This window comes from Apodemus sylvaticus, chromosome 4 (genome assembly GCF_947179515.1).
Source record: "Apodemus sylvaticus chromosome 4, mApoSyl1.1, whole genome shotgun sequence".
In the NCBI taxonomy this organism is placed as follows: domain Eukaryota; kingdom Metazoa; phylum Chordata; class Mammalia; order Rodentia; family Muridae; genus Apodemus; species Apodemus sylvaticus.
In genome coordinates, this window is record NC_067475.1 from 55,771,336 (window position 1) to 55,792,362 (window position 21,027).

The window sequence follows — 21,027 nt, forward strand, 5'->3', positions numbered from 1 at the left end:
TTATTGAAGTGACTTACCAGGCAGAAGCTAAAATCCAAATGCAGTTTCACAATTTCTGCTATTATGGTAAATTCCTCAACACACACACACACACACACAGGTACAGAAAAAAGTACACAAAGAAGCACAGCAAACTTTCAGAACCTAGTCCACAACCAGTGTTTGCAAACCTTGGCTGCCTTTGCAGCCCTAACTTTAAATGGTGGTGGCTTCAGAAACTGAAGAAGTTCATCAGATCATTGCTCCAACCCACCATCAAGGATGTGTCCTGGGGCTGTTGGATCTATAGTGACTAGTCAAGACCCAACTTGAAGCAGAGAAGTGACAATTACCCATGGCTCAGACAGTTTCAGTCTTCCCTATCTGAAAAGCACAATTTGCTTGCAAACAAGTGCTCTGCATGAGCATAGGCCACCAACTCTGGCAGCAGGCTATACTTATTCTTGGAATTTTGGAAGTTAAGGTACAGACAGAATTCCAAATTCTCAACAACAGCTCCTTTAAAACCTCCAATTTTTTTTCTGGGACTTACATCTTAGTAACTTATGTTTGAATAAATTACTTATTGTAACTTTCTCCAAGCTCCCTTGTATGTTATCTGATTGAATTAAGTCATCACACGCTCTAGATGGAGAGCTATATCTTGTTTTGCATGGGGAAAGAGATCCAAAAAGAGCTAAGATCCCCATGGCCAAGTTGGGAGCATAGTCAAGATCTGAGCACTCATCTCCACCCACCCAGAACACACACACACACACACACACACACACACACACACACACACACAGTCAGTCAGCCAGCCATCAGAAATTCTCAAGTCCTCAGCACAGAATCTTAGATGCCCTAAAAGAAGAGGTCCTTAACCCAGTACCTTCAGATAAACTATCACTATTGGCAGGAACAAGGCTCTTTGCCATTTACATTTTGTTCCTTTTCTCTGTGCTCTGACCCAACTTAGTCTGTTTTGCTTGAAAGCCAATCACACCCACTCCTACTCCTCACTCCCAAATACGAAATTCAATTGCAGTGAGTTGGAAATGACTCCAAATGCCCAATAACAGAAACAAAACAAAACAGTTAAACTCTTAAGGTGAATGATGAAATGTCTGAGCAACATAAACAATGGCAAGTATGTAAAGCATCTGCGCATGGTAAGATGTTTATGAAATACTGTAATTTGAACAGAGCAGAACCCACGTGGCCGGCGTTTACCAAACACAGGTGTGCAAATGGGCATCTACAAATTAATAAGAAGCAGAATGAACTGAGAAGTATGGATGAAAGATTTTCTCTTTGTAGGTTTTCCCTATAATGTTCAAATAATAACTAGTAATAACAATTTCCTAATGCATATGGCAAATGTGATTATCTTACTAAGCAGAGAGGGAGCTGTGAAGGGAGGAAGAATTCTTGCTAGAGCTGCTGAAAGGAAAGAACCAGAGTCTGGGTAAGGGGCTGTTCAGAGAGCACAGTGTGAAACAGGAAACAGGATTCTTATATGGTCCTGCCCCTGGTGATCTGGAGTGCTGCACCAAGGGGACCCAACCCATCAAAAAACATGTCAATGGTGCCTCTACGCGCTGTGCAACAACCAGGGCAGAAAGAGGATGAGGGCTTTCCTCTTTCTAATACTGCCCACAGTTCACATCACCACAATTATAGGGCCATGTCTTAGTTAGGGTTTCTATTGCTGTGAAGAGACTCCATGACCAAGGCAACTCTTATAAAGGACAGCATATAGTTGGGGCTGGCTTACAGGTTCAGAGGTTCAGCCCATCATCATGAAGGCGGGAAGCATGGCAGTGTCCAGGCAGGCATGGTGTAGGAGGAGCTGAGAGTTCTACTGCATCCAAGGGAAGACTAATTCTTCTGCAGGGTGTGTGGCTTCAAAGCAAGGACACACTGCCTCCAACAAGGCCACACCTCCTAACAGTACCACTCCCTATGGGCCAAGCATATTCAAACCACCACAGGCCCTTAAAATGAGGCCTGTTGACAAGAAGAAAAAAGCCTACAAAACAAATACAGTTTTTCTTAGGTAAGGTGCCAGGCTAGATGGAGAACAGAGGCACAAACAAGGCTTCCCTAAGACTCAGGAACAGCACTCTCCACAAACACATTAAAGTCAACATGTTTCAAGCTGATCCCATATCTCATCAGCCTCTCTATGAAGGCTGGTTTTTTTCCTCCTTTGTTCTCCTAATTGGTGATTACCAGTAGTACCCACCATGGTGCAACAGGCTGTACTGATCTGCTCTAGCTTCAGCCTTTACTTTGTGCTACTGTACCTTTAAACACGCTAAAATAGTGACAGTTCCCACAGCACTTACCAAACACAGGTTTGTAATTGTCCTGCCTTTTGTAAGACTGGGACTCATTCTGGATTCTGTTCTCAACCTTGGCCAACTGTTTACTATCAAGACAGCACATGTTGCATCTCTGTCTGTGAAGCCCCTTCTGTTCATCCACAGAACCCGAGAACCTGTACCCAGCTAGAAGCCAGTGCTTTGTCTAATTAGTCTCTCAAGCCACATCTAGCACTGTTCCTAGTATATCTCAAGCATTCAATATGTGGTGGAACTCAACCCTAGTACACCCTATGTTCTGAGAACTATATCACTGGGAACACTGCGAACACCACATAGCACATCTTTGTGGATTGTAGGTCATGTAGCCTGGTATCCAATGTATATAGTACATCCATTGCATCTGGTTATACAGCATATACTGCAGGTGGCTATAGTACCATGGTAATACTGTATAAACTTAAATGTATCAAAAGTATGTTTACATGAGCATCACCATGAACCTTTGAGGAATGGGTAGTGCTAAAACACTACGAAAGTTTTGTCACATGATTATAGGAATATTTTGATATAATTAAAAATCTTTGGTTTTTTGTTTGTTTGTTTGGTTGGTTGGTTTTTTGGTCTTGGTTTGCTTTCTATTGTAATAAAGAACATGACCAAAAAATAATTTGCAGAGGAAAAGATTTTAGCCTACATGTCCTGGTTGCAGGCCATTATAAAGCAACTCAAGGCAGAACCCTTATGAAACATATAAATCATTACAAAGCAACCTAGAGGCAGGAACCGAAGCGCCGGCTGTGGAGCTGTTCCTTCCTGTCACGCTCCGCTGGCGTTCTTCTGTCACCCAGGATCACCTGCTTAGTTATGCAGCTGCCTGCACTGGGCTACCCCCCCCCACATCAGTCAAAAAATTGCTCCCACAGACATGTCTACAGTTTGTCTGATGGAAGCATTTGCTCAGTTGAGGTTCCACGCCCAGATAACGCCAGATTGTGTCAAGTTGACATAAATCTAACTAGGAAACTTTTAGTGTCATTATCTTTGTTGAGACAGGGTCTCACTACATATCCCAGGCTAGTCTCAAACTGACACTGTAGCTCAGACTGGTCTTAAAGTGTTGGTGATCCTCCTGCCTCAGTCTCCTGATTATTAGGACTACAGGTGTGTGTTCCCATGTGTCTCCATCATAATCCCATGGAACCACTGCTGTATAACTGATCTGGCATTGGCCAAATCATCATGCACTGTATGACTTTGTTTCATAAATAAAGAATAAAATTAATTTTGGGGTAGACTAAGTAAGTATATTTGACTAATCACAGCAAAGCCATGTGAGACACTGCGACACTATTATACTTTTAGTCTTGTTATCTTCTGATTTACCTTTGTCCTCAGCCATTCCTTTCTAGGGCAGGATTCTCTCTGATCTCCAGAACTCTGGAAAACTTTCTACCAGCACATACAACAAGTAGCATTAGATCTCTCCTTTTCACAAACACTGGCCCAGGGGTTCTCTAGTCTGGGTGCCTTTGTAGTGTCCTGAGGAGTTAGTTAGCTTGCTTTCTGGTAGAAGTAGTGTCAGATGAGAGAACAGGTAAAGACAAGCCATTTCTTGGCATCCAGAAGTGGCAGTTTCCAGTTGGACCACATGAAGCTTGGGATTGGGCATGAGGTAGGCAGCATGCAGTGCTCCTCACTGATGGTATGCTGCCTCACTCCTGGCTGGGTAAGCACTTTGATTTCCAGCCTCCACCTGGGGAACATGGTGACCACCATGGCCTTCTACAGTGGATGGTTTTCAGCAATGCCATGACCTTGGGCTGGATTCCATCACAGAGGCCTACTGCCTCTCTAGCATCACAGGGGTACCCTTTCCACCTTTAGACTAGCATCCTTGTCCATCTCCCCTAAGAGCAAATCATCAGCCTCCTGTCCAGTAAAGCACACTGGTAAGAAGAATCACTTGCTGGTCTCTATCAACCTAAGCCACTCAATAAAGTTGTATTCCCTCTAGGTCTGGTCCTGTGAACCATCCTCTGTCTCCTGACTCTGAAAGAGTATAAGAGATGTACTCTTCAATCTCCAGGAAGCTCACAGCCTGGAGGCTAAAATGCACAGAGAAAGTACAAAGCATCTGGAGAAAAATTGTTTTAAAAAAAAATCAAATCCAAAATATAGATATGCTAGTGCTTGTTAAAAAATAATTTGTCTCAAGACACATTTTTTTAAATTCAGGAGACTAAGAGTCTCTTCGCTGATTCTTAAGACGCAGCTGAATTGAATTTTTGGGTTCCAATAACAGCTTAGACAAAATCAAACAGATGAGAGCTCCTGGGTGGGCCAGCTGTGGTTCCCGGCCCCAGCTCTGAGGAGAAGGGGCCTGCCTGGCCCTGTGTGGATGAGGTTAGTGCTCTAGTTTCATCTCTCGGCCCCTGTGGCCACAGAATTCCCAAGGAGAGAAGTCTGACGGCTCCAAACAGCGGGCACACAAGAGAATGCTAACACCTTCAGACATAGTGATCCTTCTAGGTACTCCGACAGCCCTTCTCAAACATACATGGGCTTCTCACAGGAAGAATTCAGTGGTTTCAGAAATAACTATTTCATACCTTCCCCAACCTTGAGCTTAGATCAATATTGGGGTAGGGGTAGTGTATTTTGAGACCACTTTTTTCTTGATAAAGTTGAGTCTTTAAAACCTGGTAAGGTCAGGAATGGTGGCACAGGATAAGAGATCAAGGCCAGCCTGGGTCATTAGTGAGACCCTATCATAAACAACCCACAACCCAGTGAGGTGCTGGATATAAAAGATGCATTTAGAGAGGAGTTTAGCGGAAAGGTTCTCAGGAAGATTTACTCTTAGCACAGTGGAGAAGAATCTGTCTTCTCAGAGTCTACCCAAGAGAGAAGAGTGAAGCAAAGGAATGAAAAAAGGAGTCACAGGAGACAGCTAGATGTAGCATGTACTAGAGAGCTTTGAGGGAGATTGTGGTCATTGAGAAATCCCAATGGTGAGATGACTGAAATCTCTTTTCAGAACATTTCAGAAATGTAATTAAAAACTGTTCGCTATGTGATGTAACCTCTTCCCTCTGAGCAACAAACCTTCATTAAAAGTTCTGCTACATGTTATAGCCTCATTTTTGTGGTTTAGGAGTGAGAGTTGGAAAGAGAAGGGGCTGATGTGACTGCAAGAGCTAAAGAAACAGTCCTAAGACTGGAATAGTGAATAAAATTTCAGATGAGGCAGCAAACTAGAGCCAGAGATGATCATGAAAACCTAAGTCCCCTCAGTAATTCACAGAAATCCTGGGGACAACATTGTACTTTCCACAGGACATAAGAATTGGAGCCAATGTCATTTGAATGACTTTCAAAGGATAAGATACTTCAGTTGACCCCAGCTTACAAATAGGCTTTCCCTTCCCAAAAGGATGAGTTCTTGGAAAACATAAATATGCCACATGCACCTCTACCATCCCAGGGCCTTTAGACGGGGACTGTACACAGTAGAATCCAGAAACTGTGTGAGTCCAACTGAACACCCTGCACTTGTACACTCACTGCAAGTGGAGCTGGCAGGGAGGGACTATAGCCTAGAGAGAGCATGGAGCAGGAGGACTAATTTGGCCGGGGCTTTTTCTCAATCTGCCCTGTTCTCTGCCCTCTGACCCACCCATCAACCTTATCTTAATGACCTCTACGCATCAGCCCAGCAGCCTGAAGGTCTTGTAAACAGACAAGGCCCAGGAGGAGATGGTGATGGAGGTCATAAAAGGTTGTGTAGAAACCGGACTGCTCTCAGCTTGTTCTGCCCCCCTGCGAAGAGAAAAAGCAAACACTATCCCCTGGAAATGGGCTTCTGGTCCAAAGGGCCCAGGGTGTGGGCCGAGAGGGTGTAGGCTGTCTCTAACACTGAATTTTCCCAAGAAGGGCCGTAAAATGTGTCGGGTGGGACTCTGGCCTATGCTCCCAAGCATCGCTCTTGATATACCATCTTCCCGATCCCTGACGCCCTGCCACCTCCCCATCCTGAGGTCTCCTAGGGAAGACCCTTAGTCTTGTGGCATCTTTATAGGACCCACAGACGACTCAATAGGGCTGATGGCACCACCTGGCGGCAGACAAGGTGCAATTACTCACCCTGGGAGCAGGAAAGGAGGGGAGGTTCCTGCAAGCCGGCCCAGTCTGGTGGCGTCAGCAGAGCGCGCCATTTCTCCCCGCCCCTCTCCCCACCCTCCTCGGGGCTGCCAGTACTTGACGTGGCGTCTCCGCCCTCTACCCTTACTTTGCGTGCGTGCTTGCGTGTGGCGGAGGTGGCTGCGCGGGCAGGTCGGAGCTGCGTGCTGTTGCTTCTGGTTCTTCCGTGGCTGCCGTCGCTGTCCGGCAGTCTTGGGTTGCGGAGCCGACGAGGCGCGCGGGTCACAACCCTTCGGAAGCCCAAGCAGCTCGGCGCGGGGCCTGGCGGGAAGGCGGGCGAGCGCGTGGCCGAGGGCGCCGCGCGGACGGGCGGGCGCCCGTGAGGGAAAGAGGCGGGGGCGGCGGGTTAGCCGCGGGCCGGGCCGGCCGGGGGATGTCGATGCCTGACGCGATGCCACTGCCCGGTGTCGGGGAGGAGCTGAAACAGGCCAAGGAGATCGAGGACGCCGAGAAGTACTCCTTCATGGCCACGGTCACCAAGGCTCCCAAGAAGGTGCGGGGCTCTGGGTGGCGGCGAGGGCCCTCGCGGAAGGGGCGCGAGCAAGCCCCGGGCCCGGACTCGGGTAGTTCGGGACTTCGGGCTAGGGTTTGGGGTGCTCAGGACCACTGACACGATGTAGGGGGTGGCCGGTGAGCGGCGATGGGGCCTATCTGGAGCCAAAGAGGCCGCTCTGACCTCGCTTTTCTTTGTCCCTCGGCCGGAGTCCTCCTGGATCTTTCTGAAGCCCGACAGGGCCAGGCCTTAAATTCGCGACTGACTTTTCCTGGATGGAGGGCCTTGAAGACGAGATTGGGAGGGGGTGAACGACTCAGCTGACCCCTGTGACCTGTCCAGGGGATGAGGGTGTGCAGGAAATTTCCCCTCAGGTGAGTAGGGGAAATCAGGCAGTGCTTTTCCAAGACATCTTTTGGGGAGAATTGGCCGTTTGACCAACAACTGCGTGATAGCTTAGAGGCAAGAGGAAAGAACTGTATGAACTGGTTTATGCAGCTGAAGGGCCTAAAAGCAACAAGAGATTGAAAGGCAAAATGATAATCGCCTTCCACTTGCTAGGAAGTATGTGAGAAAGGAAAATTTAGAGGTTGGTGACAGTAGACACTGTCATGGATGCAGGTTGATCCCAGTCATATGAATAGATCACTTAGACATCCCTCTAGAAAGAAGCTTGGGTGGGTTGGAGAGGTGGGTGGGAAGAAATGATTGCTCATTCTTTACTGCACTTACAAGTTCAGCCTATTGTGCTTGGGGGTTGAGCTCAAAGGACATCCTTCTATTGCTCTTAGAAAAGGTGATCTATGGAGGGCTGAGTCCATCTAGTTCTCTCAGTGGTGGGGTCGGGATCCACAGTGCTTTCTGTCGAACGTTTTCTGACCTTCCTCTCACCTGGTACCCAATTAGCAGTAGACCAAAGAACCGTTGCAAAGAGGTGACCTTTCTGAAACAGTTTCCTCTTGTAAAAAGTCATTTCAAAATTAATCCTGCCTACAGTATTTGTAGGGTTCAAGGATGGGAAAAATTCAGCCGAGCAAGGTTTGCAGAGATAAGTTAATCCCCAAGGTTCCTGTGCCTGAACTAGTTAGGCTGCTCCCAGTGCCTGAGAGGGCTTTATTTATTTTCCTCCAGGAAACTAATTGACTGATCTCGGAAAAAAAGAAGCCATCGTTGTGTGCTTTAGCTCTGTTTTCTCCCAAAATCGAGATTGTTACCAATACCACCTTTAAAAGATTTCTAGAAGGTCCCTTGATCCTAAGGGATCCAGTTGACCTCATTTTCAGTGCTCTCATTCCCCTGGCTGCCTTGTTGGCGAAGTGACCTTTTGCAATCTGTACTATTTGAATACAGAGTTAGAGTTCTTTCAAGCAATGCTTATGTGTAGTGCCTCAGATAAGTTAAGAGAAAGAGTTGGAAACCCCAATAGCCTGATCCCCCTGACGCTTATCTCTTGCCATAAGCCCACCTTCTTTTGTCTAGGTACTCCAAAGAGTATGGTCATTTTTATTGTTCCTTTTTTTTTCTTCTTTCTTTGTAACTATATTCTTGCAAGTCAAGATGATAAGCCAAAATACATGGCAAAACTCCTAGAGGCAAGGACTCTTGTTTACCGTCGTATCTATGGAGCCTGCCTCTGTACCTTGCATGTAGTACTCAATTGTTAATTGCCAATCTGGCTAACCAGTAACTGAGATGCTCAATGCCAGCAGCAGTCAATATCCCTTTTCTTTTCCTCTTTCTGAGAGGAATCTCACAAATGAGTATTATTGTGAAGCCAAGTACTACTGACTTTAGAGACTCATTCTGTTAGCTAAAATAAACAAGTCTCTGCCAGGAGTGTGGGAAGACCCTGTTGTAATTTTCCATTTGCTGGTATGTGTGTCCTTGTGTTATTAATCTTGTTCTTTGAGCTTTATTGTGTGGTATGTACGTTGTACTTGCATTAAAATTCATTATGATGACTAATTACCTTCCCTTAATGATGGTGATAAGCATTTATTTAGTTAATGGACCAGTTAAGGACTAGTCAAGGTCATGTAGTAAATTCTGGGTAATCTGGTTTTGCTTTTTTTTATTCCCTCAGAATTTCAGCTCCTAGACATGACTTAGGTCAATTTTGTACCTCTTCCATGTGATGATAATGTGATGAAGTAGGGAAGGTGCAGGTGACATGGCACTGAATAGTGTGAGGAAAAGGGCTCTTTAAAATGATGTAGTCCCAGGATCCCAGCTTGACTCTAAACCAGGTCATCTTTGGATCATTCCCATTCCTGAGCTCCCTCTGGAATTGACATTCCTGGGGTCGTAGGTGACTTTAGTGCTTCTCAATCAGGTCAGCTTCTAGTATGCTTTTCTTGCCAGTTTTTAATTATTGTTTGCTGTGTTTGAGGTACAGTATATTATATGCCCATTCAAGCAAAAGCATATTCTCTAGCTGTAATGATATCCAATTTTGTGTTCTTGGATGTCTACTCCAGTGCTATGGATATTACAGGGCTTGTTGGTTTGATTCAAGACTTGAATATTTGGCAGTCAAGAAGCCAACTATTAATTGGTATCCCCCTAAGTGAATAACTCATGTGCCTCAGTTTCTGCATTTGCCTAATAAATGTCTGTTGTTTGGAACAAGTGACACTAGAGAGAGTCTGACCTCTCCTTCTATCGTGTGGGCCCAGGGGATCACACTCAGGTAGTCAGGCGTGGCAGCAGATGTCTTTACCTGCTGAGCATCTTGCTGGTCCTGTCCCCTCTTTTCAGTAAGCGTTTGTTGTGACTTGTAGGTAGTCTAAATGCCATATACTGGGAAGATAAAACTTAAGAAATAATGGGAAAGTATTGTTAACCTTGAAGGCTAAGATAATTAGTGATACAGATTATCATAAGCAACTCCATAAAACATCCTAACATCCAGAAGAACATGAACAGAATAGTCTTGTCTCTAAGTAGACATGAGGAAATGATGGAAGACATTGTTTTCCTGACCCAGAATTATAAAGGCTGTTTTCATGGGACCACATTGATTGCTGTGGTATAACTTACATGTTAACGCTTATTCACAACTTTTAAGTGGTTTCAGGCAGTATGGTCAGGAAAGCTTGAAGTGAGAAGGACTCCTTTAGTAGTAAGGAGAAGTGTACATTGTACCACAACTGAAGGAGAACCCTGTTTAATGTTGGTAGTTATTTAAAACAAATCCAATATATTTTGTGGTGCAGACAGTATCTGTCTTTAGAACTTCAGAAATTGACATTGTGTCAGAATGTTGGGTTTCCATAAATAAACCCCAATCTCTAATTTATTGACAAAATCTCCTTTGATGGACATGTTTCTCTAAATATCTCTCAGAATATTACCCTTTCTGTGAATTTCTGACATCTGAGGAGGAAGGACACAGGGTTCTGCCGAATTCCATGTCAGATGTTTAGCCTAGGTTCTGTAGAGTCCTTTTACTGCTTAGTTGCCATTTAATCAAATCGTTAATGTTATCTTGAAGATGTAGAAGTTTATTTTGAATTTTTAAAATGTAAACCCTCATCAATGTTTCTAAGTCTAGAAGAGGTAACTACAGAGGGTGTGTAGAAGGCAGAGAATTAGAACCGTCTCACTTTGGCCTGTCTGAGGAAATGCCTTTGGGAGTTGCTGCATTAGAGACTGTGCATAATGGTTCTTAATCTTTTGAGCCTTAATCTTTGAAGAATTTCATGAAATCATAGTTTCTGTCCTTAGGAAACTTCAGAGGAGCACAAAAATACATATTTATTTCTAGAGGGTTTAATAGGGCTGCCAGGGGCTCATCCATAGATCCTGACTTTAAAATCTTGCTTTAAGTAGACAGGCTTCTAAGCATAGTATCTCTTTTCTTTACAGATCTAGACTCTGCTTTAAAAATAAATCTATTTCTAGCTTACACTTTGTTTTTGTGGTTTGGAATAAAGCTGGGCTGGTATGGTTGCCTTCCTCTTTGGGTCTCATTGTTGCCTTGACAGTATAACTCAGAAACTTTTATATACAGAAACCAGATTTTGAGCAACTCTGGGTAAGTACTTTCTCAGATCTACTTCTCTTCATAAGAAACTGTATTTTTCAAACTATTTTTAATAATGAGCTGATAAAATATGAATTTTATCATTTGATTTCTTTAGATAGAGCTTATTGAAGTCAAGGACTGTTTCAAACATATAAGGTCTGACACACAGTACTGTTGATGAATGTTTATTGAATCAAATACTGTGAAGTGATTGTCCCCAGGAGAAAAAGTAAGTTCGACTCATGTAGTGACTGACTTGCTTTCCTTTTTATTGCCAGAGCTGTTTTTATGCGCTTATACCTCCCTTATGGATGGATAAGGCAGTAACTAGGGACTGTAGGAGAGAACGTAATGAGAGTTTCCACTCATTTAGTAGATCTCTTTCTAATACAGGAAGTGGAGGGTAAGGGAAGAGAAAGAATATATACCACATGGCCTCCTCATTAGCTTAATAGTATGGAGACATAAAACAGTCAGCTTAGAGCTATCCGTACATGTAATGAGGGATGCAATTTGAAATTCTCACCATTGGAGCAAACATTTTAATTTAAGCACTGGGCACCCTCTGCTCAAAGTTGAAACTGGTATCTTGGATTTAAGAAACCCTGTCCCCAGGGAGTTGCAAGTTTGAGGACTAATGAAAAGTTGAACAGTGGGATTTGGAATGTGTGTTAGGTCTCTGACAATATTAGCAGCCTTGCTAGCAGTCCTGAGCAATTTCCCATCCTTCATACTGTATAATGCTGGGTGTCCATTCAGCTGAACCAACAGCTCAACTTGACATCCGAAATAGTCTGCTGTGCACTTGTCCTTGAAACACACCTTTAGAATTACAGTCTTCTGGGAATGGGCCAGTGCTGTCCTAATCATAAGCTCCTAGTTGGCACTAAATTTTGTGATGTTTACATAAAATATGTGACTTTGGCAAGATTTGGGGGAAAGGGAGACTTTCAAAATTCCCTGTTTTGGAAAGTGAAATAAATGCTTTATAGAGATGGTAGATACATGCAGTTACTCTGGTAACAGATTCAGTTTCCTGTTCATGCCGGTGGTTCCAGCTTCTAATTCAGAACTTGAGTTTTTAGTGCCAGCATCAGTACCAGACTTCTTAGCAAGCAAGGCAGGAAGATTCCCAGTGTTGGCTTGTTATGAAGAGAGTGACCCAGCTGGCTTGTGCTGGACTTGATGAATTGTGAATCTTAATTACACTGATCAATACCGTGGCCTTGGTAACAGCCTTGTAGCTGCTGTAGAATCTGTTTGCTTCAGGGTTGTAACAGAACAGAGACTAAGTTGATTGGGGACATCATGTTCTCACTGTAATAAGCTGCAGGCTAGATCCAAGGAGAAACAAATCCTTCAGGGGCTGACCTCACTGCACCCCTCCTGCAGGGGCTGACCTCACTGCACCCTCCCCCCCTGCAGGGGCTGACCTCACTGCACTCCCCCCCTACAGGGGCTGACCTCACTGCACCCCTCTCCAATATTTCCCAGGAGGAAGCATTGCTCTGGAGGTGCTTTCTGTTCTTATTTGCCATTTGGGAGTAAATCAAGGTTGACAAAGACTTGGTTCTTAGCTCAAGTGGGGTAAAGGATGCTTCCAGGTTCTAAAGGGCACATGGAAAACATTTGTATTGAGAAGTCACCTGTCTGCTGGTTTGTAATTGGGAATGGGTGATTGATGAAACTAATCTTAGCCCTTGCATTCAGGAATTAGAACCTTTCCTATTTGGGGAATATGGGATTCATAATTATGCACATTCTTTTCTGATTCCATAGAGCGGGGATTAGCTGAAAGCTGGGCATGATTGGAATGAGAGCATATTGCCAGTTTTTACCAAATTTGAACTAAACCATGTTTAAAAATAAATAAACAAAAAAGGTTCCATCTTGTTTAGATAGCCTCTCATGTTCTCTTAACCCTTTCTGGATCCACCATATGCATGGTCTATAGTAACAATATAGTTGGTATTAAAAGTACCTTCTCTACTTCCTTCCCTTGGTTTAATTTAGAGCAAAGCATATTTAACCCATTTATTTCCTGCATTTTTTTTTTTTTTTGAGATGCTTCGTCAAAAGCCTGGCAAACTTCGTGTCATTGTTTGCTTTTTCAGGTCCTCCTTAGATTGCTTGTTAAATCAGTACCTTTCGTGAGGTTGGAGTGTGAAAGATAGTTGTCACAAAGGGAATATTTTTTCAGAATATTTATTATCTGGGCTCTAAATTGAACATACTTATTCACAATAGGAGAGGACCTGAAGGTAGGGTAGCTGGTGGCAAATAGGTTGGCATTTTGAATGACCAAGCTGCCGAAAATTATTTTGAAATTAGATATTGGGGTAGGAGTACAGCCACTATGTAAGTCACCTATTTCCCAAGGAAGAAATCTTCCACCCCATGTGAGAGATCAGAGAAATTACCTACCACTACTTTTCTCACATACTTAGAGGAAGTCTGGAACAGACGTCATGCAGCCTGTCTAGTCAAGTTTGAGTAACTCCTGTCATAGGACCTGTGCTAGACATAACTACAGATAGGTCCTATAGACCTTAGGTTCCCGTGAGATTATTACTGTCATTTCAATTACTACAGGCTCCCTTACCTATTGGAGCACTCTTAGAGCTGCGTTCATATTCCAAAGACAGAAAAAGAAAAAAGAACCCCCACCCCCAGCAGTAAATAATACTGTCTAAATAGAAGGGAAATTGTTAACCTGAAGCCTGTCCTTGGACCCAGGCTGCCTTAAGCACCTGGAATGATTGCTTATCTAGAAGTAAGGATGTGTTCGGGTCAAAGAAAGCCCTGAGCTGTGTTCTTTGGACTTTATCTCCTAAATAGTCTTTATCAAAACAGGAAGGCCATTTAGAGTACTGGAGGGTATCTATAGAAAAAATAGGGAACCCCAGGCCACTCTTAGCCAGTACCGTTTCTTGAGCCTAAATTCTTTTTTGAAATGCTAAGTATAATTCTAATACATTGTACTTACCCTTACTTATAGTTTCTGGATGGTCAAGTCAGGATATGAGAGTTTAAACTTGTTTCCTTATATTATAAACTCTTAGACTGAAAATAATAGTATTTTAAAGATTTTAAGAACTGGGAAGGGGTATAACATTTGAAATGTAAATGAAGAATATATTCAATAAAAAAATCTTTTTTGTTTGTTTGTTTGTTTGTTTTTTGGATTTTTTTTTTTTTTCGAGAAAGGGTTTCTCTGTATAGCCCTGGCTATCCTGGAACTCACTCTGTAGACCAGGCTGGCCTCGAACTCAGAAATCCGCCTGCCTCTGCCTCCCAGAGTGCTGGGATTACAGGCGTGTGCCTCCACCGCCCAGCTTAAAAAAATCTTTTAAAAAAAGATTTCGAGAAACATTTTGGTAAAATTCTGACTTTAGAAGAAACACACAGATTGGCCTAGTTAATTATTGAAGAGTTAGAGATTTAACTAAAGCCAGTGTTATATGGCTCTGGTGTTTGATGTGAAAGAATAGTCAGGCTCCCCTCAGGGTGAGTGCTACAGGAGCAAGGGTGATACTGAAGAACTCAGTAGGCGGATGTGTCCAGCTGAGGCTGGATCCTAAGCTGGCCTCAGGATCACCACAGCCCAAATGTTCCTTTACTTGAAGGACATTCTTAGAGGATTATTATTTAAGGTTTTGAGAACTTTCCATGCCCATACTGAAAGACTGCCAAATAAGGGGTATTTTAAGAGTATTCCAAGCTAACTTTGTGTAGAGACTTAGGTCCCATTAATAGAACCCCATCCCTCCCCAGAGAAGCTAGGAGGCTCTACCTGGTTCCAGTTCTAACTGCTTTCTTGTGGGAAAACCAGGAGCCTGTTGTTAGCATAAGGATATTTCATGGTTTGCCTAGTGATGCATTAAAACTGAGGGGATATAATCATATACAGTTAGCTTTACTTACTGGCTGGAGTGGTGGCTCAGCAGTTATGAGCATTCATTCCCTGCTTTTCCAGAGGACTGGAGTCTCATTCCCAGTGCCTGAGTCAGGCAGCTCACAGATGCCAGTGACTCTGGCTCCAAGGGATCCAAGGCCCACATCTGTTCAGACACAGAAAAATAAATATAAATATTTTTAAATGATCAAAGGAACTTTAAACCTCACTTCCTGGGACTTTTAAAATCTATTTTACAGTTTTATTCAGTCTGTAACCTAATACTCCAGTTTTTATTTTTCTTCATTAATTTTTTTCAGCTCTTTAATATAATGGGCAAAATTAAATGTACTCGAAGGGTACATTGTTGTACTGTGCTATTTATACACAGTCAAGAGATGACTGTGATCAAGCCAGCTAACAGAACCATTTCCTCAGTTATCTTTTGTGAAAAGTTCAGCACACTGCTAGCTAGCCACAGTGTTGCTGAAAGTTCGTCCTAGCAACTTTCTAAAAAGTACGCCCCCTGGAGAAGCAGTTCTCAACTTGTGGGTCCAACAACCCTTTTATAGGGGTCACCTAAGACCATCCTGCATATCAGATGTTTGCATTAAGATTTTTAACAGTAGCAAAATTACAGTTATAATGTAGCAATGAAAATAATTTTATGGTTGGAGGGCACCACAACCTGAGGTGGTTGAGTGGACTGTCCCTTGAAACAACAGGGGACTGCTTTCCCCAACTAGTTCTAAAAGAAGAAATGCTACTGAGCTTGTGGCTTGTTTGGGATTTTTGTTTTGAGTTTTTGCTCTTTCTCATTTCAGTGTCAAGTTGCCTTAAACAAATCATGTAACCTGAAGTGCTACCCCATCTTGTTTTTGTATCTGTGGGCGTGCAGCCCTTAGATAATATTAGTTTTTGAAAATAACAAATTGTTTTGTAAACCAAAAGTCATTAATTTGAGACAGACAATATAAAAGTCAAGGAAATCTGGGTATTTAGAATCTTATTGCTTATTAAATTTTATTTCTTTGTATGTATGTGGGTAGGTGTGCATGCAGAAGTCAGGACGGCTTTCAGGAGTTGGTTCTCTCTACCGTATTTGTCCCAGGATTGAACTCTGCTCTGTCAGACTTGGTAGCATTCACCATTTCCCACTGAGCCATTTCGCCAGCCTGATATTAATGATTTAATTGTTTAATGTACTAGTACATGTTGCTTTTAAACTTCTTTTCTCATCAACTTTAAGTAAAAATTCTAATCTAGTACTCCCTGTGTTGTGAGGGTTGTTCTTTGTATATCAGGAGATTTTTAAAAATTAAAAATTGCTTAGATTACGGATATCCTTGTAGTGTTACTTGTTGAGAAAATAGCTCTTCTTAAGCAAAATTTAATGTTTATTATGATTTGCAGTGCAGTATTAGCAAGAAAACTTGATCTTTGTGCTCCTGTACACACCACTGATTAGAAAACAATAGAAGGCAGGGCTCAGGAAAACCCAAACTTGCATATGCTGGTCGGAAGGAAGGTGGGTGGCATATTACACCTCTGATGTAACATGTCCCTTCTTGGCTTCCTTGCTTCTTACAAGCTACATAAAGTAGTAGTTTCATAATAAGTTTTCTATGTAAACTTGAAATATAAAAATTAAAATCAGATGAAGCTGATCAGTAGGTGTGTTTCACTTTATCCTTTCAAATTGAAAACATGTAACCCAGCAATAGGATACATTGTCAAAGGTCCCATTGGCTCCTTTGGAAATAATTGCGGTTGCTCCATAGTTACTAGTTAACTAGTTAACCTGGGCTCCTCAAAGTCAGGTTTATTTTATTATGTTTTGACAGCTTGAGCCTATAAGCTTATGAGAAGCAGCTAATGGATGACAACTTTAAAAAAAATAAATAAATAAAAGGTCCTATCTGGTTAGCCCAGGACTCAAAACATCAGTTCTCATTGACTTGACAGCCACATATTGGTAGCTGCTTATAGTTTTGCCATTTAAACACTAGTTGGCAGACTCTTATTTTTCATCTCCAGTTAGACATAGTCTAGCCTTCCCAAATGCTCAGCTGACTCAGCATGATTCATTTACTCACTGAACAATGCATGAATTTAAAATGTAATTGGTTTTTAAGTCTCACATAAGCTGTACCAGCTGGCCAAGGAAGAAAAATTTGCTTTTAAATATTACCTTCTTCTTGTTAGGTTACGACATTACCCAATGATACCTGAGAACCAAGTGGGCATCTTTTTAGATCTATCCACTATTTGTTTGCTATCCTGTTAAATTTTCTTCCCATAGACATTTGTGTGATAGGCCTATTTGTAAGCAATTGACAAGGTTCCCTCTTTTAAAACGAGCATCTCCACCTAGCTTGCAGTAGGATATGCCAGTTTAACTTAAAGGTGCCATTTAGCATGTCATTGGCATAGAGAGAAAGGTGAATATAGTAAGCTAGCTTGGTGTTTCTCAGGCTAGCCTGGAACTTGTGATCCTCCTGCCTCAGCTAGGATCACAGGTTTGTGCTGCCATAACTGTCTTCTGACCTGATTTTAATACACACTCTATGAATCTAAACAAAGTGACTTTCAATGTGGGATATAATATGCAGAATATTTTAGCTTAATATCTTTTGAAATAGCAAGAGAAGGAAAATGAGAATGTAAACATGCTGGAAGAAAGGCAACACAAAAACATGCAGAAACACTGAAAATGGAGTGATCCTCTGGGAACAGCGATACTTGTATGAGCCCTGTTTATTTACATGTCAAGGTAAGAGTTCATAGACAGGGAAACATGAGCTGTTAGAAATCTTTAGAAAGACAAGTGAGTTTAACTAGCACAGGAACTCTAAGCTAATGTATCAGATTGGTTGTGCAGGCTTCCAGTAAACAATACTTGGACTGTATGTCCTTCCTGAAATGTGTAAGGACAACAAGAGTTTGAAGGAACTCTCCTTACTTTTGTTTATGTTTGTGTATTCTGTGGTACAGAATGTGGAGGTCACAGGTCCCACGGCAGTCGGTCCTCACCTTCCACTTGGCTTGAAACAACAGTGTTAGTCACTGCTCCCTGTGCCTATGAGCCTCGCTGTCCCGAACTCACATAAGGGGAAGGAGAAAAACAAACAAGAACAACAAAATCCAGCTCTCTAATATGGCTCTCTGATATCTGTGCATGCTCTGCTTCTGTGTGTATCAGTCATAGTAGTAAAAAAAAAAGTGAAATCTTTTTAAATAGGCAAAATTACTATTCATTTGTTTGCCTGCTTGTTCGTTTTGAGACAGGGTCTCACTATATAGCTCTGGCTCTTCTGGAACTCACTATGTAGACCAGGCTGGCCCCCAAACCCACAGAGATTCACCTGCCTCTGCCTCCCAAGTGCCATATTAAAGACATGCACCTCTATACCCAGCTTATTATTCCTAAATTTTATAATGCCATTGAGATTTGGTAGGAGAGTATCTTAATTCTTTAGTCTCTGATGAATTCCAAAGAGTTTATTAGAATTGTCATGTAAGGTTCATTCTAAATCAAGAGTATATACATATTTATTATACTGTTTTTTTGAAGTTTTTTTCTGTGTTAAATATGCTAAGTTTGGAGAAATAAAAGCTCTAGCAGTGGTGCTGGAGTAGTATTGCATTGAGTCTCATTTTGAAAGGCATACTTTGTCTGTGGAATTGGATTCTAGTAGTATGTATTATTGGTGACATACAAAAGGGTACAGTGGAGGAAGGATATGTGTGTTGTGATTAGTCAGCCTGCCCACCCACTCCCTCCTGGAAACTCAGGCCCCATATGGGGAGACTGAGAACTTGAGAAACTTGAGACAGAAGGAAGATGGAACAGCCAAAAACTGTGTCTCAGAAAACATTTCTGTACCAGGAAATGAAAGAGGCTAAAGGTGCTTGGTTTGGCTCAATAGCTCAAAAATGATCCTTTTTCAATTCATACTCTCCAATGTATGTTTGAGGTCAAGTAGTTGGAAAGAAAAGACCCCCCCCCTTTTATTTATTTATGTTATTTATTTATTTTATGTATATGAGTGTTCTGTTTTCATGAACACCAGAAAAGGGAATCAGATTCCATTACAGATGGTTATGAATCACTGTATGGGTGCTAGGAATTGAACTCAGGACCTCTGGAAGAGTACCCAGTGTTCTTAACTACTGAGCCGTCTCCATTTCTCCTTTAGGAAACTATTTTTATCTAATTGAAGTAAAAGATAGTAGACTTTGTTTTTTCTTGTTTCACAATATTGGTGTTTATTGGTTTTTTGGGGGGGGTACATTTAAAATGGGAATCAGACTGATCTCTGCTAAGAATCGAAAAAGATGTTATATTGGAGAGGGGGCTGACTGTTGCAGCCTCTTTTCTATTCTCTGAGAAGGTAGTGGCTAGAGTAGAGTCTTAAAAGGAATAATTAGCTAGAAGATGTATGGAACAGGGATTTAGAAAAGATACAGGAACCTTAGACGGTGTTTTAATATATATATATATTAGAAATTGTCCTTTTTAAATTTTCTAGTTTGCACAGAAGGCAATGGGACAGATTTTTTTTTTTTTTTTAATGCCTTAAAACAAAAAGAGAGACACTGGGCCCTCAGATAATCTCAGTAGTTAGAAAGCTTGGTCCTTCCATGCATGTCTAAGGTGTGCTTTCTTAATGATTTGTTTTCCTAGTACTTGCTGTTTACCTTTGAGTCTAGTTCTTCACCCTTAGGAGAAAACCTTCCTGAGGAAATTAAAAACTGTTAGATAGGTATGCAAAATAACAAAGTTAATAAGATGTCTGGCCTAACCTCTGATTTTTCGGAGGACTCATATTAAACAATATCTGGATAAGGCATAGGCACAAGTCATCATACCTACTCAACTATTTGAAAAGCTGCTTTAAAATAGTACCTTAAACTGGCTTGAAATTTCATTAGATTTTAAAGATACAACAAATAGACTTCCGTGTTTGTGTGTGTTATAGTAGCCATTGTGTTCCTAGAGGAATGGTGGAAGTTCACAGCAAAGCCATCTGTTACTATTACATGGAGAGCTGAAGTACATACACACTTTAAAGAGCCTTAGTTCTTGTGTAGTTCCTTATATGTAGTACTTGGCACTAAGTACTTCACAGGATGAAGTACTTAGTACCAAGGGAATACGTTGACTAAAAGAATGTAATGCACAAAAGTTGTATATTGTCCTGATCATTGTCACTTATTCATAGGGTCATAGTAGTGTTCTGGTAGCTTTTAATTTCCTCTAATTGGATAGAGAGAAAAGGAAAATTTGAATTAGGTATGGAAAGGAGGGAAGGCAGCTGAGCTAGTTACTTCTAAGTGGGTAGACCATACATTTTTCAAACGTAAACTCAACTTTGGGTAGTGAGCCTCAGAGTTACAGAGAAGTCAGTCCAGCCATCATAAGTTGTACTTTAAAAGCACACTCTACTGATAAGTACTATGTTGGTCTTCAGATGCAGCAAGAAGACATCTGTTCGGATGTGCTCGTTGGAGAATGGTTGATGTAGCCTATCCTTCCTCAGATATGCTGTTAGTGGAGCTGAATGGTACTTTGGATATTTTGTCTGTTTCCTTCTTTCTTCCCTGTACTTACTACCTTATGCTAAAGCACCCCAGTGAAAACATAATGGTTGGAGGAAATCATGACAATAAGAAGTAATGCAAACCATGCTGTTGCAATTGTCTTTGGGTTTTCTTTTATTCAAATGACCATATTTTTCCACTTAACTACACTGAGTTTAACCCAAACAGAAAGCTGCTATTAGATCTGGTTTCTAGTGAAACCAGAAGTTGGTTTTGGCAGCAGTATCCTTATTTACAGCATAAAGGTGAACAGCATGCAAAGATTCTTTCCACCAAGGGAGAAACAGCTGCTAGCTGGAAAGAACCTGTAGAGTTAGACCCCTGGAGGAAACTGGCAGAGCCACAGCATTCTGTAGCAGCTGCTGTGAGACAGGTCTCTGCAGCTTGTAGTTCAGGCTATCAGAGAAGACAAGGGTATCATGCATCTGTGTGCTGCTGGACCACTTTACAGACTGCCATCCACTGTGCCATTTCTTAAGTTAACACTGCCTACTGCAGA

At 42.1% G+C, this 21,027-nt stretch overlaps 1 protein-coding gene across 5 annotated transcripts in view; it reads left to right on the forward strand.

Annotated features, from left to right (window-relative positions):
* Positions 1-6,637: 6,637 nt before the first annotated feature.
* The window catches only part of Ahcyl1 (adenosylhomocysteinase like 1), a 32,072-nt gene continuing 17,682 nt past the window's right edge, over positions 6,638-21,027 (forward strand). For 2 of the 5 annotated variants that reach the window (XM_052179482.1, XM_052179483.1), the window contains exon 1: positions 6,638-7,002. In XM_052179482.1, the coding sequence (XP_052035442.1) occupies positions 6,883-7,002 (120 nt within the window). In that variant the 5' untranslated portion in view covers positions 6,638-6,882. Of the gene's footprint in view, positions 7,003-7,027; positions 7,377-11,144; positions 11,259-20,398; positions 20,492-21,027 lie in introns of those variants that run through there. The other 3 variants (XM_052179485.1, XM_052179486.1, XM_052179484.1) reach the window with 3 other exon arrangements.